This window comes from Pagrus major, chromosome 20 (genome assembly GCF_040436345.1).
Source record: "Pagrus major chromosome 20, Pma_NU_1.0".
In the NCBI taxonomy this organism is placed as follows: domain Eukaryota; kingdom Metazoa; phylum Chordata; class Actinopteri; order Spariformes; family Sparidae; genus Pagrus; species Pagrus major.
In genome coordinates this window covers 17,023,109-17,047,641 of record NC_133234.1, presented here as the reverse complement: position 1 = coordinate 17,047,641, position 24,533 = coordinate 17,023,109, and the positions used below count along the sequence as shown (strand labels likewise).

The 24,533-nt window shown below is 42.7% G+C and overlaps 1 protein-coding gene across 2 annotated transcripts in view; it reads left to right on the top strand.

Moving 5' to 3' along the window:
* The window catches only part of vti1a (vesicle transport through interaction with t-SNAREs 1A), a 130,630-nt gene extending 125,024 nt beyond the window's left edge, over positions 1-5,606 (top strand). Inside the window, exon 8 of one of the 2 annotated variants that reach the window (XM_073490326.1) lies at positions 4,074-5,606. Coding sequence is in view for 1 of the 2 variants with exons in the window: in XM_073490325.1 (XP_073346426.1) it covers positions 4,074-4,167 (94 nt within the window). In the remaining variant the exon portion in view is untranslated. The remainder of the gene's footprint in view (positions 1-4,073) is intronic. The other variant, XM_073490325.1, reaches the window with a different exon arrangement.
* Positions 5,607-24,533: the final 18,927 nt, after the last annotated feature.

The following is a 24,533-nucleotide window of genomic DNA, read 5'->3' as shown; positions in this document are numbered from 1 at the left end:
GCCACAAAAGGCTTTATACTACTTTTCCCGCAGATACAGTCATACCCAACAAAACCTGTAAGCACACTTTGATTGTAGAAAATTGGTGGAGTAACCCTTTAAAGTACCAAAAGTAAAAGTACTCATTATGCAGAATGCTGCATTTTCCGAATAATTTATATCACTGGATTATAATTCGAGATGCATTACTTTGTAAGTACTAATTTTGGTGGCAAAAAGTGTAACATATTCAAATCATTTTCTGTACTGCTAGGCAGCTTAATCCACAATAATATATCATAATTTATTAGTTAATAAATTCTGATAACTTTGATGTTTTATCAATAATTTGTATCTGCAAAATGCCTAGTAACTAATGTTGTCAATTAAATGTAGTGGAGTAGAAGTATACATTAGCATTAAATGCTTATACTCAGTTAAAGTACAATTACCTCAAAATTGCACTTGCACAGAACTTGAGTAAATGTTCTTAGTTACATTTTACCATTGCAATTACTGTTGGTCTCTTGTTGTTTATTTGTAATTTTTTTCAGAGGTGGGGAGGGAGGAGAAATAGTATCGTAGTAGTGATCATGGTAAAGGTGTGTGTGTGTGAGCGTAAGGGTGTGTATTTGTGGGTCAGCATGTAGGTCTGCACACTTGTATGTGTGCTGTGTGCATCACTCACACATTCCCAAACCTTCCCCTCCACACACACACACACACACACACACACACACACACACACCCCTCCACCTCTATGTCAAGTGTCAAAGCTGGAGGATGGATCCGGTTTGATAAGTTCTGTTCTGTCTGGCCACGTGTCAGGACGGGATCAACCATACGGCAGAGGAAAACCATGTTCTTCACTCCTCTACCTCCCAATTTTTGGGATTTTTTTATTTCTTTTTTTTTTTTTTTTTTTGAGGGTGGGGGGGCGGGTGGGATCATGTGTTCTATATTTGTGGGGTAAGTTTTATTTTAGCTGCTTCTGTTGCCGGAGGAATTGAAACTTTAACTGCTGAAGCTCATTTGACTAGTGAGCTCAGAGTAAAAGTGGATAAAGAATATAAATCTGTAGATTAAATCTACAATCTGACAGCATGCAGATGAGAAGGGATTATGAAAACGATCTGTCCCCTTGTCCTTTTTACACCGGTGGAAAAGATTAAATGGATGATGAGCAAAATAACTTTCTTTTTCTTTTTTTTCTTTTCTTGATTTGTATCGCTTGGTTTGTAGCAGAAAAAGCATAATTCCCTGCCCAGGCTATAATGTAACATAAGTAATGATTTTCCAGGCTTCTCACCTCTGTGGTGGTTAAAGAAGAGTGATGACATTAATATCCTCGCTTCTCAAGCTGTCAGAGGAAAGGACTGTTGCTCTTTACAGTGTCACGGGCACTATTTTTTAGATTTTAACATTGCTCAAGTGTATTATGACTGAACAGGCTCTGCGCAACATGTAACTCCTCCCAATCTGTCTGGCTAAATCTTTATGTGCATGCATGCGTGTGTGTGTGTGTGTGTTTGCGAGCCTACAGGTCTTCTGGTCAAAGGTAACCCTCGGTTCATAACCCTCACACGATCTTGTAGTTTAACTTGAATTATAGCGAGCATTAGAAAAGAGATGCCTTTGTGGCTCACGGTGGATTTGAGCACGCGGCTAGAAAAGTGAAAGGCACACTTGAGAGTTTGAGTTGTAGCAAGATTGAATTTAGCCTTAATATTATTTCTGCCACAGCAGCTCAAAGTTTTTGACTGGGCAGTGCTAAATTTGTATCAAGCTTCTGTTTAAGCGTCTGAGTTGCCACAAATAAGATCAGCTACTTTACATTAGACTTCAAGACATGTTTTGTTAGATTGGTGTACAGAGAATCAGTTTAGGTCAAAGTAAGTATTTTCTAAAATATCTGTCCCCTGAGAAGAAGTTGTTAAAACGCAGCACTGTCATATTCCTTTCCTGCTTTGAACATTTAAGTGTTTGAAGTTATTCAGCCTTGTTTGCTACCAAATCAGACTCCCTTTTAATGAATGCAATTTTTACAGAATTGAACCCCTCCTTTCTCTCTCTCGTAGCACCCAGGGCTCCTCATCCACGAGGCTAAAACTAACTTCCTGTTCGTTTTTCCACCCCCAGGCCACGAGTCACCCTCCTCCTTCTTTTCCCCAGCTGAAAAAGTAACAAACAACACAAAGCGAGCCGGATTCTCCCAACACACCCGCACACACAGACACACACACACACACACACACATACACACATGTGCCTCCTCTGGGTATTTGGATGGGATAAATAATCATCATAAATAATGAATGTCAATTAATAGGGGGAGACGTGGCCTTGCTAAGCATGCTCTGATTAGTGTTTCAGTGGGATCTCCTCCCCAGCTGGCTTCAGCCAATCATAGCATCCCTGATACATAGACATGTGGGTGTATGACATAAGCAGCATGATTATTTTATTTTTATTACTATTTCGCTGTTTTTTTATGTTCCTCAGCATGTCTTAAGACAGAATCTGTCGCAGCAGTTCATAAAAAATATATCATAACTCTTACGTGCGTTGCACAAGATGTGGTTTACTACATACAGTCTGACACTGTCATGGTAATGTATGCGTTTATTCAAGGATAAACTGTCTACTTATAAAGCAGAGCTACTTACAAACAGTAGTTGTAATGAGCTCTCTGGTGTTGTCCGGTGAGAGCAAAAGACAAAGTGTCTTGTTCCTGAAAAGACATTCATGATATGTCACAAGTGATCGGTTATAGTTTTAAGGGCTTGTAAAGTATCACGCGCAACTGATGTTGGTATAAATATGTGTTCTGGAGCAGCTGGAGAGTCCTTGGTGTTGCAAACTAGACAAAAAAGACGCTTCTCTGCAAAAAGCGTACACAAAGGAAATACAAAGACGTAAGCATAAAAGCACCGCTGTGATACATGACAACACTGTGGTGTTACATTTCTGTCGCCCTTTCTTCCATAGCCGTGGGTTTCAAACTGAGTGGCCAGTCGAGGTCCGAGCCGGAGGAGGCCGGGAGCTCGACTGGTGTGTCTCGGTCTTTAGAGGGTAGCAGGGTGACTGAGCAACCAGCCAGCCCCCCCTCCCTCCCCAGTGATAAATGGCCACAGCATGGGCTATTCATCTCCTGCTTAGAGAAGTGGACAGTGCCCCCCCCTCCTCGGCCTCTGCTGCACCCCCTCCACATGTCAGCAAATGTGATAATTCTCTCATTTGTCAGGAGCAGCGGAGGGTTCGGAGTTCGTGTGTGTGTGTGTTTGTCTACGTCCGTGCATGTGTGGTGAAACAAACTCTGGAGGATTTTTGGGAACACACACACACACACACACACACACACACACACACACACACATAAGATGAGTTGCTTGTAACTCCTCTGCACACCAGCACCCACTCCTTCTCCTCTGCAGCTTTGTGTTTTTTTGGTTCAAAGCCCCCCTCTTGTCAAGTTTACTTAGGTCACAGTGGGAACATTTAAATGTGCAAAAGAGTGAGTCGTTTTATGGCAAATTCCATCAGTAATTCACTGATTTTATTACCTCCAGGAAACTACTGAGCCACTTTTTCCACTTTATTGTGCAAATAAAGTTTTAGAGCCCGTGTGCGTGTGTGTCTGTTTGTGTGTCATGCTTGTTTATAAAAGTGTTTTGTATGTTCGGATGTGTACGCACGTCAGTATGAACATTTTTTACAGACGCTACGCGTGTGTGTGTGTGTGTGTGTGTGTGTGTGTGTGTGTGTGTGTGTGTGTGTGTGTGTGTGTGTGTGCGCGCGCGTGTGTGCAAGTCAGAAATAATTTGTCAGAAATCTTAGACCCGAGTGTCGCAGTTTTGGAAATATTGCGTGTGTGTGTTTAACGCTCCCCTGCCAGTGGTTGTATACCAGTAAATACCATTTATGCAGACCTCATGGTAGCTATTAAACATGATAAGCCTCCAGTTGATGGCTGGTCATTTAGTTTTGCACATAAACATGTGACTGTTTTACGTGTTTAACTTTTCTCTGTAGACATAATATGACTTCTGTGAACCCTCCCTGATCTCTCTCTCTCTCTCTCTGTTTCTCTGCAGGATCATCCAGAATCGTGTCCTGGTCTTCATCCTGGGAGCCATCATCCTTCTCACCATCATCCTGGCCATCTATTTCAATCTGCGAGGCCACTGATCTCCCCCTCTACACACATAAACGCACACACGCACCCTCGCTAGCCCCCCTGACACAAATACAAACACACATACTCGTGATTAATAGCGACAAAAGCGTTGTTCTGCTGTAATTAGGACAAATGGTCCCCATGAATCACTGTTTCCAAAGCCTGACAGGGAGCTTTTTTTTTCCATCTCCTTTCTCCTTTCCTGTTTGCTCTTTCTTTCTCTCTTTCGATCCCTCTCTACCTTCTCTTTCTTTCTTCTTCTTCTTCTTCTTCTTCTCTCCTCTCAGTTTTGTCCTCACTCTGTCAGGCTCTCTTTCACATCTCCAGGGACAAAATGTTTTTATGATGGTTATGTTTTTTTTCATGGTGTCGTCCTCGGTGTGGTTCTGCAGCCCATCCTGTCCCCGGGTGAACAAGGCCTGGGGATTTTTTTTTTGCAGATTCAGATACGTAGATCTTTTTTTTTTTTGCGATGGAGGTGGGTCAAGTGTTATTCAAGATTGGTGTGTGCATGCATAAGAGACGGTATAAGAGTGTAGCGCGCATGTGCATGTGTGACAGACATGGATCGGGGGGCCCACACTGTGTTTTTTGTTATTAACACCAATAGTAGACACACATGCTATATGAGTTTTTCTGTAACTAAACGATTCAGCCCTTTCGTCATGTAGCCCCTACACAGCACAGAGGACAGTGCCTTCGGATGAGATATGCTGTTCATACTCCTTCTTTAAAAAGCTCAGCAGAGCCCAAAATAGACAAGTAGCGCTGCCTTGAAAAGAGAGGATGCACATAAAAAGGTTGAGGTCGGTTCAACTTCAGTTCAGTCAAACAAGATGTTGTTTTGTTTTATTTAGACAAAATTGTTTATTTTCAATTATCTGCGTTCAGGAAAGGATATATGAACATTTTGGAGTTTGGAGATTGAAAAAATAAAATCTTTTAATGGAAAAAGGGACCTGACTTCAACCTTGGCACACACAATACAGAGAAAGGTTTCTTCTTAATTACTACATGCTTAAATATCCGCATTTGGTACAATCTCCCTGCACCTCCCGAACACATATCATTCCCATGGACTTTTTAAACATAGCTATCATTGTGGAGAATTATAGACATGAAACTGTGTGTACTAACATTTAAATCTACATCATGTATAGTGTTTTTTGCTCTCAATGCAAGTGATTCTGTTACTATTTATTTATAAATGCATAAATGAGTTTTCAATTAAAATTTCTGTGCTAGAACTGTATATTTTATGAAGTTTAAAGGTATTCAGAATTAACATTAGCAACTTTTTGTTTCTTGATTTTTTGGTGTTAAATGATCATTAGACTAAGATGCAGACACCAGGACCAACTGAAATGTGTGGATTTCAAGTTTTGTGTCTTAAAGGTTTTTTTTCTTCTTGTTCTTCTGTTCTTATAAATGGATCTAACTCGTTTTAGAACTTGTACTTTTTCTTCTATTATTATCTTGTCAAGTTCTGAAGGTTGTGATGCAGTCCTTGTTTCTGTGTTTATCTGTACGCTGACTGACGATGTGATACATTTGCAGGTGTTTGAAAAGACGTGTGCGTGAGTTTACTGCTGTTTTAATTCTTCTGGGGAAAGCCATTCTTCGGGGGGTCTTGTAAAATCTAAATTTAAAGAGCATATTTGGAGAATTTTCAGAAGTTGAGACACATGAAGGTGTCATACACACACACACACACACACACACACACAGGGATGGGGAGTAGTAGTGTGCATGTGTCTCCTGTGGTCGGTGTGGTGGTTCCCGGCGAGGACATTTGCTATTCTGTTTCAGGGCCACGCTCTTCGTTTTCGAAGATGCAGGGGTGTCGAGGTGGTGAGCCCCCTCAGCACCCCCCCTCCCACAGACCACCATTTCACAGGCCCTCACCAGCCGCAGCGCCGCCGTCTGCTTCAAAGCCTCAAATTAATGGCCAACAAAATAGTGTGCCTCTGACCATCCCATGCGGGGCCGACCCACCAAGACTTATCATTAAAGTGAAGGAATAATGAAAAAAGGAAGGAAGAAAAGAGGAAGGGAGAAGGAAGGAAGTGAACAAGGAAGCAAGGTGGTGGGGGGTGAGGAGGGGGAGTGAAATCCCTGGCAGTTTGACAAACCTCATCTGGTAATGACCCTCAGTGATTGTTTTTTCACCCAGTGCACAGCATGTGTGTGTGTGCAGCCTACCTACGTGCCGATATGCTCTCTTCTCTTCCTCTCTCTTTCTATCTCTCCGTCTTTCTCTCCCTCCCCATCCCTCTTGCTCCCCCCTCTTTCTCTCTACCTCTCCTGCCACCTTTCCTCCTCCTCCCCTCCCTGTCCTCCCCTCCCTACCTCCCTCCCTCCCTCCCAGCCTGTCAGATGAGCGGAGCAGTAGCTAGCGAGCGAGCGGTGGAAGGCAGCGTGGCGGCGGCTTCTATTTGAAGTTGTAATGGTGTCAAAAAGTCAGGGCTGACTGACAGACGTCAGTCCCACAGGGCCTCATTAAAAACAGACCCACTTGACAAGGAAATAATTGAGCGCCGGCGACAACTCAGGGGCCCCTCCGCGTTTTTAGATGTTTTTATTTTCTTTTCATTATTAGCGCCGAGCTATTATGTTCATTAAGAAATGGCATTAAAACAAGTTTTTAAAAGCGGGGAAAGGGAGGGAGGGGCAGAGGGAAGGCAGGATGCATGGAGGTGGGAAGATAACGATTTGTTTAGAGCCCCCGTCCTGTTTTATTATTTAAACAGGAGCACTGTCATGTGATACCTTGGCAGACGTCGCCTATCATCTGCCACTCCTCCCTTTTTCCCCCTCTTTTTCTCCTTTTTTTCTCCTCATCGCTCATCCCTCGCTTCTGCCCCCCCCTCCGGCTTTTATCTTCCCCTCCTCCGTCCATCTCCCTCTTCCTCCACCTGCCCATCTCTTCATCCCTTTCTTTCCCTCTCTCTGAGCGGCGGGTGTCGTTGGAATATGAACTAGATTATTCATCAATGCACCCCCCCACACCCCGCTACCACTCCCCCCTGTTCGCTGATTTGGTTTTCGACAAGCGTCTCGCCGCAGAAGGCTGAGGATGAAAACTTGTCAAAAATAGGTTATATCTTATTCCAAGGGGCAACAATAGCAGCAGGTACAGACACCTTTTAATATTTAATTTAGACGGGTGTTAACCCTCCTTAAGTGACTGGAGCTGTGTCTTCCATACAGACACAGGGAGCGGAATGGGGGAGGGGGGGAGCAAGCAAGAGGGGAGAGCAATTAATTATTTGATGTCTGAAAAGTGATTTTGAAGCTGTCCCTGCCTTCTCCTGTTTGCCAGAGAGAGGAGCGACTCTTTGGGTGTCCCCGTGGCCACACCGACCACGTCCTGAGCCTGGCTGTCCTGCGAGAGCTGAAGCATTTCCACCTGAATCACATTTGGATCCTCGCTTGATCCAGTAATGACAATACGAGTGATCATATAGCAATGGTTTTGGTCTCTTTTTTCATCAGTGGAAATTATTTTGCATCAGTCTGTCTCAGTAGCGTCCCTTGAACCCTGTTTGCTATCATTCTTTCGAGCGGGTTCACATAAAAGTAAAAAAAAAAAAGAAGGTTCCTCACCAAGGAACCTCTGTGATGCACCACCGTTACAAAAAGCCTGATGTTTGTCAGCCATTTAAGACGACGAGGGATTGTGACAAGCGTCGTTTGAGCTGTCTGTCCCCCGGCGAAGGGCGGGCCTTATACGGGATAAACAGCCCCAGTAGTGGGATCACGACGGGAGGGTGGGCGCTTCATCTCCAGGAGTGTCCATGATGCTGCCACACACACACTCACACGCACATAAATTAAAGGAGGCCCTGCGACAACAGCTACCCAAGAAAAACCCACAATGGCACTGTTAGAGAACTACAATGACTCTTCCACAGTTTGATTCAGCGCACACACAAAGCACGCTCGCGCTGTCGCACGTATGGTGGACGCCCCCCCGATAAAAAGACACACACACGCTCTAGTGTACGGCTGTTAGAAGAGGAGCCATGTTCTCCGTTTGTACACGCCACCAGCCTGAGCAGAATGGCTTTCTTTCTCTCCTCGGCCCTTTATCTGTCTTTTCTTTCACCCCCATCAGCGCCGTCGACCATTTTTAATGGCGTTTGTGCTCACAAAGAAATGACAATGCCCCCCATTATTGGAGGAAGTCACAGGGCTGCAGTCATACATACATACATGGATGTTTGTGTGCATGTGTGTGCAGGAGGTGTCCCACTGTGGTTGAGATGGAGCTGGAGTGCTTTGTGTAAACGGCTATGTTGAATTGTCTGTATCCAGAAATATCCGTCTGTGTCCATCCGTAATATCCGTGTGACTCATTTTTTCCTGTCGGGCGGATCAACAGTTCATCTTGTTCCAATCAGAATCTGAGCTGCCCCTAAAAGACTTTGTGATCTCTGTCGGTGTCGTTAAACATCTGTCATTAAAGCAGTTCTGAATCCAAGTAACCAAGATGCTGTGTCATAGCTTGTATTTCCCTCCTTTAGCCACCGTTGCGCTGTCATCGATCACACATAAAAGCACTTAGAAAAGGAAAGGTGTAAAGCCAGTAGCTGACATTTTCAAACTTATAGCAGCGCTGTCTGCCTGCTTTTTCTGATTTTAAGGGCTCACCTATCCTCATGCAGAAGACGCTCTGATACTGTTTGCGTCATGGAGACAAACGAAACACAAAGAGCTCGGTCAGAGCTAGGCTGAGCCAGGTTAAACCATTCAGCACCCCTCCTCCTCCTCCTCCGTTACCCTCCATCTTCATCTCCATCTTACCTTCCATCTCTCTCCCTGTAGAATACTGCCACAGCCTTTGAACTGAAATTAACACTTTACCACTACAAAGACGTACAGTTGTAACCAGGGATGTCATTTGCATGATAATGAGGAGCTGGAGAAAATGGAGCTGAAGCTTTTTGCTTCCATTTATTTATTTGTCGGTGTTTGTGTGCCCTTTGCCCTTTCAGTTAAATTCCTCACTGCACATCAATCAAGCAGTGTGTTCATAGGTGTTAGAGATTACATTGATTTACTAAAATGTTTATGTTGAATGGATTTCCCTTGTACTCAAGCCAAAAAACAGTTAAAAGTCAAAAGTGGACGATGGATAGTAAGAGACAAATGAGAAGAAAAGTGAGCGCGAAGGAGGCCAGGTTGCCTCGGAGGCATTGAGTGGCCTGGACGTTCGGAGAGAGGAGGGTTTAGTCGGGTTCGCCCCTGTACAGTAATTTACTTTGCATATGGTGTCTTAGCAGACACGATTCTAAATTTCCAACTGGGAGGCATCAGTGGAGGAATCACTGTCTTCAAAAGACGGCCTGCCAGTCACGCTCCTCCCGTAGCCGGAGATCTGAGCGCGCACTGATAACCCGCGACATCTTTCTGGAAAAACGAGGAGTCGATCAGCTTTGATGGAGCACATCCGCCATGACAGGCTACTGAAGAGCTCGCTAATCAACTGGGGAGGGGAGAAGAGGAGGGGGGGGGGGCATCGCTTAGCATGACAGCACAGAGGAGAAGGGTGGTGGTGTGGTAGTTGAGTGGGGGATGGATGGATAGATGGATGGACAGATGGATGGCGAAGGTGTGTTCCCTATGAAGCAACCTCACTTCGTAGACATGCAGGTGGATGAGAGGGAGACAGGAGTGTGTGTTTGCATTGTCTGGTAAAAAGGGCACCCCCTCCAGCCTGTTACCTACTCCCCCCCTCTACGAAACCTCCGCCTCAGATGGTTGGTGGCAATTAAATATTCATGAGAGGGCATCCAATCCCAGAGCTCGCTGGACGGTTTTCTCCACATAGGCCAGGAAGTGGAATTGGATTCTTATGAGGGGGGGCCTGTTTCAGGCTGGTGCGCAGGGTCAATTGAATCAGGAGCCCAAAGGTTACAGAACCTGTATGATGTCCTCGCGTATCCCTCCGCCTCTCTCTGAAAAAATAGTGACGCACTCGCCACTCACAGCACAGCACATGAAACAATCCTGGTTTCTTATGTTTCTCATTAAAGTTAAAGTCGTTTAGAAGTTGGAACGAGCTTACATGAATCGCATTTAGTCACATAATTCACTCAAGCTCCGAATTATGAGGCAAACTTTCCCTCGAATGCCGCGTACAGATCCTGTTCGCTGCCTTGCAAACAGAAAACTGCATCTCCTAAAAGAGACAGGCTTACTGTACACACACACACACAAAACACACACTCGCTTCTCTATTGAGACGTATGGATGTGGCAACAAAATGCACAACTTTTTGTTCATCTCAAGGACTTGTGAGGGCCCCAGTGAACTGAGAGGCCATATTGATTTTCCCTCTTTTCATGCTGTGACTCTGGGATTACCCATTTTCTCATTCATTTTTAAAGACAACTCGTGAGATTCCTCCTTCCCTTTTCTCTCTGTTTTTTCCTTTTTCCATCAAACCCCCCCTCGCCTCCCCTCCAATCCAGCACACACACACATTTATACACACACACATTCCCCCCACCAGCACAGCAGTCGTATACCCACCCCGTTTCCACAGCCAGGTCCCTCCTTGACCCTGAAAATTGTAATTCAGCCATAGATCACAGCTGCTGAATATTAGGGCTTACAAAAGCAGTTAAATAAAATATGTTGAAATCGTCCAATCCCAGAGGCCACGGCAGAAATTCTAATCAGGTGAGAGAAAGGGGAAGGAGTCAGCAGGGGGATTATGGGTAAAGAGAATCGTCTGGATCTACCGGGCAGGAGTGAAGAGCTGACATAGAGGTGGGATTGAACCAAATCATAGCAATCATAAGTCTGTGTCATGTGGGTGGAAGAAACGCATGAGCTGGTATCATGATTGTAAATTTACTTGAACACTTAAATTAATTTGAAGGGCTGCTATGTAGTTGTGGGGAAGAGATTTTAATCAGAAGAGAAAGATCTTAATTGACTAAACAAACTAAATAAACAAACTATCTTTGCTGTCATGACTGAATAAAAAAATTGACCTCAAAGGACAACACAATTTTATACTGTTCTACTTTGTTTATATGTGGCGGACCCTGCCACCTTTCCAGCTTCAAAGAGTTTTCTGCTGACCTTTTTTTCCTCTGAGAACAAAAATAAACATGAGCTTGTAATATTACCTCATTCATGTTGTAAATAGTCAAATTCTGCATCAGAATTTCTTCTCCAAACTGACATTAGTTTAATCAAGAAAAATCAATACAATTACTCAAAATGCAGTTCTTTGAATTCCTTTATGATTCATAAAATATACACACAAACAACATAAATTCTGTGTTTTATACCATCACAAAGATGTTTTAAAATGTGTCTTGAATGAAACACATAATTTCAAGTAACCCATGTCGTAGTGTTTTCTATAATTAGAGCCAATACCGGCATTACCTCCAGCCAAAGGTCTTCAAAGTCGGCAGCTTGTCGTAACCTGCAGTGTCAACCAAACTATTTGCAAAATAATTGAGTCTCCGGGTATTAATGCACTCATTTTATGCTAAACAGGCCAACAACACTTTTGCCCCATAGGCCTTCGTTTGACCAGCGTAGGAGGGGGTCAAAACATACTAATTATTCTGTTGGCATGCTTGTTACAGTGAACCACAAAGGTTGACCCAACTGAGGATCGTTCATGGGACAATGCTGCTTCAGATTATAGGATTTTATGGTATTTTTCCATAGAGAGAAGATATATTTATAGCCGGTGCAAACCCAACACAAACAGCTCCTACACACATGAAGATAAGCACACAAGCGCCAAAATAAATATTCCTTCAAGTGTAAGATTGATGTGATCAGAAAATCATCAACCTGCCTCGTACACAAGCGTGTCACGAGTGTGTTCTGAAAACTTTCCACGCCTTCTCTCTTCATCGTTCCCGCCACTGAGCAGCTCGGACTCAGCCACATGTAAAACGTGCCGGACAGTCCGGAGAGGGGTGATTGATCGCGCTTCAATCCCTCAGCGGTTCTCCAGGCAAGGAGACGCTCGATTACACTCTGGGATCAAAATGCTGAATTCACACACTCCCCTCCAGAGAGTGAGAAAAAAAATGTCCAGAGACCTTCGGCAGGCAAATTCTGCACACCACCCAGCAGTCTGGTTCTCAGGACAATGTGCTTTGTCTTTGGCAGCCAAGTAATGCATTCGCCAGTTGGTCTTGTTCACTGCAGCTAAAACAAATGTAAATGAGCATCTACCTTCCTCAAACCACCATTGTGTTTACAGCGATAACAGTATGTGAACACTTCCTCGTCTACTTCCAAATAAAGCCCAGTCTGGTTTTGTGTTTTTTTTTAGGGTAAACGCAAGTAAACTGATCACACCACTTCTTTTTCTGTACACAAGATTGACAGCAATCAGCTTTCTTCAGTTACACCTTCACTGTAAAATGCAAATGCAGGCACTGTGCTCAAAACTGACAAATACATCTCTAAAAAAGTGTTGTGACTGTTAAAAGCTGGGGTTTGTAGGATTGGAGAGACCAGGAAGAGCAAGCTAAATATTGAAAGTATCCAATCAAAAACCTCCCACCCCCCCTCAGGCCTTCCTCCAGAGCTACTCCCCCCAAAAAATACATAACAGCTAAATATCACCATCATATCAACACAAGCAAACTAGCATCACGAATGTTCATTTGTCTGAAAAGGCTACCTGGCGTGACAAGGCTGTGGGTGTGTGCTTTGTGCTAATGTTGCTGGGTTAGCTGCTGAACGAGTGTGTTGCTGCTGCAGTGGGTCTGTTCTTTGGCTCAAGGGCTGTGTACTTTGTGCTCCTAAGTTAGCTCCTAAATGACGGTCTATCACTGCCGTTCACTTATTTCTTTCTTTCTGTGTGCCTAGTGCTACTGAGTTAGCTAGCTGCTGAACAACAGGCTCAGAGACTGTGTACTGTGAGCACAGCAGATCGTTGTCATCGCTAACCGTGTCCAACTACCTCATATCTCACTCAAATTTAAGAAAACATGTAACATTATTAGTAAAAATAAGTCAAAGACAGACCTCGTTCAGCAGCTAACCTAATTAGCACAAAGCACACAGCCACAGCAGTTTGCAATAATTGCCACACTGGGAAGGGATATGAGCACCACCACCTCCTTATTGATCTGGCTAGTGCATGGGATGTTAAGGTTTCTAAAGAAAGTGCTTCTAAAATGATTTACCAACCCTAGCTTCAATAGTCAGTTCATAGAGTGTTTTAGTTATCATTAGATTATTTTTTTAATATAAAAGTTGAGACTTGGTTGAAAGCTTCCTGACATGAGTCGTGGTTTTAATTCATGCCAGTTATTTTTAAATATATTCACCAATTTAACACTTTAAACTTGTTTCAAACCACTGACTGTTGTTTACTGTGATTACATGATCATCTTTAAAAGTTTGTGTATTTGATTGGCATTTCCCCACTTATAATTCTCTTCAAATGCATCACTTTGCATATAGCCATGGCTTTCATCTTTCTCTTTTATAGAAATATGAAAATATTAGGTCAGCGTAAGAGGAAAAAGGAGCGCTTCTGAAGTTCAGATTGATGCCCTGCCTCAAGAATAAACAGAAATGTCTGTGTTTCCAAAAAATCAAAGTCAAACACTTAAATGAAACACATGAGGTGATTCTTTTTCCGTTTTATCCTGTGGAGTGTAGTCGTTTTCCCGACTTTGTTTTTGGGAAATACTTGCAGATATAAAATAACATAATTTTTTGTACTCTTGAATTGATTCCTATCAGTGGTGGAGGTTCTGTTTGTCATTCCTGCCTTCAAGAATGATTCAAAGATCGATCAAATATTTGGCCATACTTTGAAACCACATGGATTTATTTAGGATTTACCTTTTGTTTCTCTGTTTGTGTAACGATATTGTGAAATCAGAGTGAACCATTGCAAGAACAAAAGCAATTCAAATGTCAAACACTCTTTGGCAGACAAAAGACTTTGTGGCTAAATAGCTGACTGTTGATTTCTAATTTGTTTGGGCTGTAGGAACACTTTTCTGTTTCCCATCTCAAGCTAGCAAAGCATTCAAGTACATAAGTTTACATACACTATAGTTTAAAAATCTTTAACCTTGGATCTTTCTGGAGGTTTTGCCGCTGAGGAAGGGTAGGGGAGACAAAGGGTGGCAGGAGTATTTACCCTTAGGTGGACACAATAGCAGCGAGGGTGCTGTGGTCATTGCAAAAGCACTTCAGTATTTTCAGCCCATAGAAATGATACCAATGGACACAAAACTCTTTCATGAGTTTAATAATTCAAGCTGCTTATTCAACTCAGCCGCAGTTTGCGGTCATTGAAATCAAATGTAATCTTGTATCCTGAGCTGATGGCAGTGGTTGAAGGACAGACCATTTAGAGAGGAAATGATCTGACAGTAGCACACATCTAGTGCCTTTCAATGGACACTTGTAGTATTCATTAAAGTGAAAATGCGTCTCATTTGGCGGTTATTCTCCGAAATGGAACAATGAGATGGAAAAGTAAGTAAAAGCAAAAGATGGCTTAACTAAGAACTTTTTATTGTGCGTACCTGACGTTTCATGAAGAATGCAGGGAGGTCAGTAGCTGGAGCACTCATCTCCATCGCTCGTGCAGTGCTGTGCGATTGTGCTGCGGCCTTGGGTTCCTACAGGTGTGGAGTGGACGTCTTGCACAATTGTGTTCATTATGCGCGACCCACTTTCAGCCAAAGTCCTCGCTCCATATTTCTTTATACTATAATGTCATGATAGTTAGTGTCACAGAATTGATACGTTACCTCGCAGTGGTGGGAACAACAACTACAGCTCATCATGGCATCTGTTTAAAGACTAAAAAGCCCAGAGTCAGAAGGGCAGTCAGGGAAATTATCGCTGCCAAGATGAACTGCATGAGTTGATTGCCCTGAAGGTGTATGTTTGTACGTTGTTTGAGAGGAGACAGTGACTATGTTCACAGCTTTTCCACTATTATTCAGAAAATTACAAATTACAGATTTGATACGGGTCATGTCAGCATCATATTTCACTTGGATATTCTCTTATTACAGAGTTAACATTTTAGTTAGACGTTGGATACGCCAATACAATTTGGGTTTAAGGAGCATTCTTTGTACATGTAGACAGCACATTCAGAATATGCGTCTCATATTGGTGGTCCGTCGTATCTAAGTAGCGGGCGATAGCACTTTTTTTTTTTTCCAGTGTGGCCGTTGTGATGAGATCATGTGCGACGACTGAAAACATGCCTTTCCAAAAAAGGAAAACAAACATCTTTACCATACATTTATGCATCCAAAACTGGTTTGCAATTAGGGTTGGGCGATGATTATTAAATTAGCATATAATAATTGCCACAGCAACAAATCATGATGGACCATGATGGCGGTATTTGAGGTAGTTTGTCCCCTTAGAAGTGGCGTAAGGCAGGAGTTGTTGCCAAAGATCCATTCTTGACTGTATTAGCATCATCCAGCTGTCTCACCACATACCAAGAAAACTTGTCAGCTGAGATAGCTAAGCTAAGAAAACAATAGTGCAGTTTACGACAGCATAGCTGAAAGAAACATGACTGTCAGAGGCACGCAAAGGAAGAAACGGTGCTGCCACAAATGTAATCGAGCGTCTTGGGTTTGCCTTACTTGGCAGGTTTTATAAGAATAATAAACAGCACATGGAGTTTTGACCAGCAGCAACAGCTTCTTTTTACTTTCTCTCCTACATGCCACAAATGAAACTTCACCAACAATTACTGTATTACGGCAACTTTGAATAAACACACTACTTGAAATACAGTCCGTTACACTGTTCTTGTTTGGCTTTTTAAATCATGATGTTACAATGATAGAGGGCTCAGTGGTCGATGACTTTTGTCCATCAGCTCAACTTTGTTTGCTATGATGCGATACTTCATCATCATGGGGACGCACAGTTCTCTCTGACATCGAACAAAACTTTGTGAAAAACCTGTGGGACATGCAGAAGTTTTTCTCTCCATTCTCCTTCACTGATCTCTTTCAGGACCACGCTCCCCCACCAATCCTTGCTGCACACTCATCCAGAATCTCTGCGTGGTCCGTAGTGGCACTCCTGGTAGCTCGCTGATCACCATAACTGAGTGGGCCGAGTGCAGCATAAGTTGTGTCTGAGTCTCTTTCGTGACTAGTCGTACAAAGGATTGCTTCGAAGAACACAGTTTTGCAAAACTTGCAGAAGGGTGACACTGAGGGTTCACCAAAATGACTGCAGTTTGGAAAGGAGGGACATTTCTCCATAGCGCATTGGTCATTATCGGAGTATGAACGGCAGCATGTGAACAGGTACATTAGTGGAATATTCATTTTTATTAGCCATGTAAACAGCTTGGTAGGACTTTTGTCTATTTCGGAATAAGGGCAAAAACCTGAATATTTTATGCATGTAAATGTAGTCAGTGACTGAGGTGTGCAGAGAGGAACAGGGCTTTTGTTATGTTAGCAATAAGACAGTGAGCAAGAATTTTGATTTAAATACCTGTTTTGGTTTTGTTTATCTTGTGTCTGAATACACTCCCAACCTCTCAAGACATGACAGTCCTCTCTCAGATATGCTTGGCCATTTGTTGTCACATCGATCAATACTGCCATTTAAGTGTTTGAAGACCTTGTCATGAGGGCTCGGTTGCTTTTATTTGCTTATTTGCTCTCACTGAAGTTTAAATTATACTGGACCCAGACATCATTGTGATGCTGTCTGGGTCCAGTTTTGATCCCACTAAGGTTACAGTAAAATAAGTTTTGTTGATTATATTTGTAACCATATCACAATGTCGAAAATCTAAGACCATGACCCTGCTTTTGCAACCTAAAAAGTTGAGTATATGTGGCCCCATAGAAGAAAGAAAGAAAATATCTAGGATATAACAACTTGGCTCAACTTGCAACTAGTTATAATAGCGTTGCACTCACCAAAGCATTTGCTGAAATCTGGGAACATCACTAAAGCAAAGTCCGACAGTGCCACAGACACTTGTAGTCACATGATCAGAGGCTGTAAACAGGCAACAGTTTAGCCAGATTATCTAAACCACATTATTTGCTGGTGAAAACGAAAGCATGTGCACCCAAAATGTCAGTAATAATCCCTCATTGCGCAGTAAAACTGTGTGCACAGTACAAAAGGTCAGCACTGACACAGAAGGTCGGCCTGTAAACTGGAGTTATGATGTTACAGTTTTGCTTTTGTTTTCTCTTCCATCCCAAGTTTTGTGTTTTTGCTGGATTGTCTCATTGTTTTATACAATACATAAAATGTTCCTTCTCATCTCAGCAGTCAATTCAGTGAAACATGCTTCTGCTGGCTGCACACAGTTGAATATGCACAGAGTTGTTTGATAAAATGGTTGTTCCCTTTTACTTGTGTAACTGTTTCCCCTTCTTTGTTTCGCCCTTACAAAAATATCACATAGAATTTGCCTTGTCTCTTGTGAAATTGAATATTTTCAGATTCGATAGGCTGTTTTTACATGTGAACTAAAACTTGAACATGTGAGAAGAAAATAATGTCACATGTGAACTGGACATTTTGACAATTCACTTGTTTTTATCACATACAAATGAAAATTTCCATATGTGAAATTCACATTACACACATTCATATGTGATGTATATAAAAATTACACATTTTCACATATGATTGGCTATTTTCCCATATGACAAATTTCACACAATGAAACTGGTATTTTTCACATATAATTGAAAGCAAACCTTTTTCGCATGTAAATAACGTTTGTTTATTTTATTTCCTCTTGTGGAAACCTGTCTCCTTTAATCATTCACTGTTGTGTCCTTTTTCCAGCAACCAGAACCACCAGAACCATGTTCCTTCAGAATTTACCAAAGGAAAGGGACTCAGGCATCAAAGAAAACTTTGACTTTTAAGGTTGTGTTTACCAAAACTTCACTGACCTCAACATGATTTTTTATATTCTAACAGCACCTGAAGGCAGCAACACTGAGGAAACACACAGCATCATAGGTCCTTCCTCTGTCTGTCAAGATCGAGGGGCCACTGGAATTCAGAAAAGGGAAAGCTTAGAAGGCATCGAAATTGTAGCAGCTACTGATAATAATGCAGCGCTCTGGCAGGAATGTGAGTTCAAGTTTCTGGGATCTAATGATAAGTAGTTCGCTATATATGCGCCTTACCTGTTGAGTAGACGAAACAAAATAATCTCCTATAAAAAGTGCACATTCAATTTCTTTACATACAAGAAATGTCATTGCAGCCATGAATACACAAGTAAGTGAACAAATAAAAGTAAAGTAACAAATTTTGGACATATCTGCAGAGTTATACTTTATTTTGTTCCTAAATAATGAGTGATGCATGTCAGTCGACACAGTTCTGTGAGTCAGCAGAGACAAAAGGACACAAGGGCCCGGGTTTATTTCAGCTGTCAGGAAGTCTCAGTAGGTGTCTGTCAGAGGTTCAACTCCACAGGTTAAGACATACAGACTGATGGATGACGGCTATCCACCAGAGAAGACACCATCCAAGGAATGCCAGACATGTGGTCAAAGACAAGCTGGACATGGACCTGGAGGCCATGGACTGAGAGATTTGCTTCAAGGAGCAAGAAATCAACATAGAAGGAAGGAAGCAAGGGTCTGAACTTGCAGGAGGAAGACGGTCAACTTTTGTGTGAAATGGACATTTTTTTTCATTTTAATGCTTGTACTTTATAGAAGTCCTTCAATTGTGGTTGTAGTGTAGTTAGCATATCTATGAATGTCAGTATGAGGGTAATATATCTCTGAAGGCCATCCAATTGCTTTTTGACAATGAAAAGCCTTTAATTTTTGTACTTTGTTTTCTTTTGACTTTATACATTATGTTCTTCATTATGTTGCTTGTGCAAAGTAAAAGTACAATGCATAGAAACTTACTTAAAGCAGCTGCAAGGAGCTTTCTTTTTTTTTTATTTTGGCGGCCCCTGTGGACAGAAGCAGTATGACCTTCACTGCTTCCTGTCGATCTTGCTAGGATGTGCATTTGTTTTGGAAGCGAGTGACAGAAAGACGCAACATATTTTTAATATTTCTTCTTTTTTTAAAACAAATTGCAGGATGCACACCAATGGTGAAAAGTAAACTTTACTAGGTTACAATTTTTAGAATTCCTCAGCTAACAGGTTTGGTTTCTCGATAAAAGTCTTCTTTTTTTTAAAGCCAGGTTTTTGCAGCTGTCCAGCAATACAGAAGTATCTACTGCCGTACCACCAGACTAGAGAGCAGCCGGCTGGCAGGCATTATCAATGACGTTATAGACATAGCCACTGATCACAGAGTTGGCAGTTCGATCCCCACCTAGTTCTGTCCACTTGTCAACATGTCCTTGGGCAAGATACTGAACCCAGCAACCGAAAGCAACCCCCACTTGACTCTAGCGAGGTTGTTTCAGCACCATGGACAGATTCAGCAACAGTCAGAGAGAAGTTACACCACAGTTTTGTCCAACCTTTGACGCACAACTGAGTTTCATCAACAGTAGATTGATGCAAATTGGAGTTCAAAATGTCCCTCCTGCTCTGATTCTGCCTGCCTCCTCGACCTTTGAACTTTACAAGTAAGCATTATGGTCAGGCCTAGTCTTTTCCATCTTGCTTTGAGTGTGAAAGGTTTATGATCTCACATGTTCATTGGACTGGCTTCAGCCATAACACCACCATATTAAAAAACCCATAGACTGAGAAGAGAACACATGGGTATCAAATCAGCCATGAAAAAGTACACCTACTACAAGAGCTCCATTATCACTGGAAAACAAAAGTAAAGCAATACCTCCTGGCCAGAGATGAAATAGTTGTTTTACATGTGACGCACACTGATACTGAGCCAGACAGGGTGGTGATGAAGCAGAGGCCCTCCTGGTTACACTACGTCTCCTTAAAAAACAAAAATCCCCCAGCGCAGCTCCAGCTTCAAGCTGATGTGCTATAGGGAGCCGAGGTCACTGGTTCATCCGTCAGAGAGGCTCCTCGCTGATGGATGGCACTCAGAGCAACGCGCGCCCAATCCGCTGTAGCCCTAACCGCCGAGAAAGGGCCTTCGCAGGCAGGGAAATAAATAAATAAACAGCAACATCAAAGGGATGTTCAAAAGAAAAACAAAGCCTGCACACGTTCGTTTGCAAACACACACACACACACACACACAAGCGCACATCGGCTCTCTCGCACACATCCGGCGAGAGAGAAAAGGGAGGCGGGGGGAAAAATACAAAGGACTGAAAGCATACACATAGTTTACTCTCCAATGACACCCGGCTTGAAGAAAATCTAGACAAAACAAGGCAGAGTGGCAAAAATTGGAGCGTTTGATGGTTCGATATTCTCGCTGAATAGACTGGAAAACAAAGATCAGGCCAAAACTGTGTACAGGTTTTTCATTAAAATCTACCTACACACACAATGATCTTTATCCTCAGTCTACCACCAGAGTCTTGTTGAGGCTTACCCCTTTTCTGCCAATCACCAATTTCCAGTTGCTCCACAAATAAAAATTGAACTGCAGGTTTTCCTTGACCTGTAGTGTGAACCGTGATGACAACAGTGGGCATGTCATATTCTACAGGTTGGAAAGAGAGGATGGTCTTGCATGTAGTAGTCTTCTACATCTTCTGGTTGTTTTTTTTGGGGGGGGGGGGTAAAACCAAATATCTGTAACAACAGAACAAAAACTTGCAGGTAATTCATGGGATCTGTGTCTACTGTTTACTTCTGCTGGGCATTATGCATCACCGTCCATTGATGACACATCCTTGATGACAATGTTTCTGCTCAAAACAGGTGGAAACCAGTGGATTGCTAGATAGCACCAAGGTTCCATGAATCCGGTACAGAGCCATTTCAAGAACCAGAGCTAATTTGGTGGAAAAGGTGGAAGACACTGTGGCTCAATGGTTTTCTATGAAATGCACCTGCATCATCTCTATTATCCTAAAAACCTAATGTAACTCCAAATGAATATTAAAGAAGACATTATGCTCATTTTCAGGTTCATAATTTTATTCTGGATTACTATTAGAATATGTTTACATGCTTTAGTGCTCAAAAAACACATCGGTTTTCTCATACTGTTCAGTGCTGCAGTACTTTATTCCCCCTCTGTCTGAAACGCTCTGTTTAAGCTCCTGTCTCTTTAAGCCACCCCCCCTCCCAAATACCCAGTCTTCTCTGATTGGTCAGCTCACACACGCCTGATCCAGCACCGCAAACAACAACAGAGCAGCTGTGCTAAATCAATTCTTACGTGCCAAACTAGCCACTAGGCATAACTTATGTAAATATGTGTGACATGGTGACGTAGTGTGATGTCACAAAGTCACAGAATGAAAGGCGGGACTACTGACGAGACGTTTCAGGAGCAGCGATTTCTGTGGGAGAGAGGAGCTTCTGTTGGAGCAGACTTTGACCTTTTTTTAACTTTTGAGATCTTTAACATCCACGAGAACCTGTATAAAACACTGAAGGAAACAAAAACAACGAAAAATCATGATAGGTCTCCTTTAAAAGACGAGACATACGAAAAGACCTGTTTGGACTGGGTGACATGTTCTTTATCATGATGATTCGAGTATACCATACTTCTACAGGAAATTATTTAGCATTAAAGAAAAAAAAGTATGTATTCTTTAAGTCATCAATATGAATCAGTGTTGCTGGAAAGGTCTTAAAGTATTCAAGGTGGACTATCTTGGTTTGGTCTTTTTAAGAAATTTGTTGACAATTGCAAAAAAAAATAAAAATACAGAACATCACCTGCCTTTTTTGCCAGTAATATATGCCATTTGGTGAGCGCCAGCTGGGATTAAACTACAAATCTTGTCCGTGTTAGCACCATCCTCTACCCAAGCACTCACACAGAATCAAACAAAATGTAAGAGCAGCTCTTGTTTGAGTGTGTTCAATAATTTATTAGAGCGTGTGACCAGTTAGGGGGTTTTTATTTCACATTTCTAGACAGAAAACTAAGTCTGCTGGGATTGTTAAAGGAGGACCAGCAGGGCCAAACTGGAGACGAAAAGAACGGTGAGGTATGAGGTAACTTCACGCAACCATCCAAAAAAACCAAAACAAAACAAACAAACAAAAAAGCAAGTTTGAGCTGAAGAACTTTTACCTGTTTGAGACCCACAGGATACTATCAAAGATGAGCTGATGTGTAATTGTGTTTGGGTTCAGCCTTCCAAAATCCTCAAAAAACTCAAAATAAAAATGCGTTGTGATGCCGGTTCACACCTTTACAAGCAAACAGGAACACAAACACAATTTACATTTTATGGCAGCCATCTTGGATTCACTATGTTCTTCTTTGTCTCATTTATCTGATTCATGGGAACTGCAGCTAAATGTTATTGTTTCCATGATATTGGCAACATCGGCAACCTCAGCAGACTGCGAGCGCTTTGGTTGGTTAGAGGAGCCTTGCTTGCATGGCCTTGAGTTAGTCAGCATGGGCTCATCCCATGAAATATTGAGGAAGCTGGAAGGGCTAGGCTGGGGCCTCATGTAGGTGTGTGTGTGCGTGTTGTGTGTGTGTGATGATTGCCTGACGGTGGAAGCAGTGGATGTTGTGTCAGCTCCCCCAAACCAAAACAAACTCCTTAGCCCCCCGGTGTACTCCTAAAATCAGAAAAGTGGATTGCAATATACCTTCCATTGAAAATATACCGTTCTCTCTCTTGTTTTTCTCACCCTCTCTGTTTTACACACTCGCACGCACACACACACCAGCGGGGCTCTCCTAGATTTAATCTCATCCTTATTCCCGTACCCTTAATCTTTTCGTTTCTTTACATCTCCATTTCCCCATGCAAATCAGCTCCTCTCATCTCTCTGCCTATTCTCCTTCACTTTCTGCTCTTTCTCTCTGTGTTCCAATCAGCCGACAGAGCTGCTGTGTGTATGTATGTGTATGTGTGTGTGTGTGTGTGTCTAGTCAGTCAGCGAGCTGAGCTACAGTACAGACAGTTTAGTACAGTTGAAAGAGCACATCAGACTTCTGCCCTGCTCTCTCTAAGGGCTGATAATATGGGCCCTTCTTACCTGTTAGGAGCTAGTGAGCCGCTGCTCCTCCCTTTAAATGAACTTCAGAGGGGCGAGTCAGATTGACAGGAACACAGAGAGGGCTGCCCTGTTTGACTGGCGGTCCTGTCAAGGTGAACCCAAGGTGCTCTCTCAGGCCCCGCGCCGCTTTCCACAAGGCTGCCCCTACTGAGCTGATTGGCTCTTAATGGTACAGTAATGAGCAAAACAAGCCCCCCCACACACATACACGCACGCACACACACAGCCCGACTATTGTCTTAGGCAAGGGCGCATTATCTCAAAAGATTTTTTAGAAACTTAAAGGTCTAAGCCAGCTAATTTAGCAAGTTAACATCAGTTGAGCCTCGCTATTAATCTTTGTTTCAAAGTGTGCGAGGGACTAAGGCTGAGTGTAGTAGCTGTTTGAGAAACCATTAAGAGTGCGTGGTCTCGTTTTCTTCCCCTGACAGATTCTGCATAGTAATAAAGGCGAGGGGGAAGCCTCTCTTTAAGCCTCAGCACCTTAATAGCCTGTATGATGACACTTTATCTATAGTTTGTGCATATAATCACCAAACTAAAGGGGGTGACCCCAGGGCGTGGGTTCACCCGCTGACATTTGACATCTTTATAATTAACTGGGAAGGTCTAATCTCTGCCTTCAAATGACGTGTGGCCACATTCCATTTAATATGCTTATAAGCACTATGTATTATTCAAATATGCAGATGAGGCTCCGTTAGAAAACAGACTTTTTGACACAGGTTTTTCTCCGCCGTCGTGGCGGGCTATGGGGCCACTAATGGACCTGCAGGGATCGGAGAGCAACAGCCCCTCTGCAATTTTCATTCCCCGAGAAAGATGCCAAAGTTTTCTTCTCCGTCTTCTTTGTCTGGAAAAACAGACCTGAGATGAGCACTTCCCAGCGCTTTGTTTTCATCGTGTTGAAACCTTTTATTCTGCTATATAAGCCAGAGTGCAGATTCATCTAGCCCTCATTACTCTATAAAAATCATTCTTGGGGACAGGGAGTGCTTGTGTGGATTTTTCTGAAGAGTTTTAATAGTTTTGGTCGGAGATGTTTGGAGTAGTTGGCCATCTTTAGACTGAGTGAACCAGCAGAGCTTTTTATGGATGCGAGCTCTAACAGGGCTGGAAGAAAGAGCCTCTTATGTTCACTTTTGGCTTGAGTTACTTTTGAGAGGCTGGTGGTCGCTGGGTCAGAGGCTTCAGTGAGCCGGTAACCACTACACGAAGCCCTCAGTCCTCACCGGGGCTCTTCAGCTGCAGCAGCGCCTCGCCACATTCACAACCTTATAT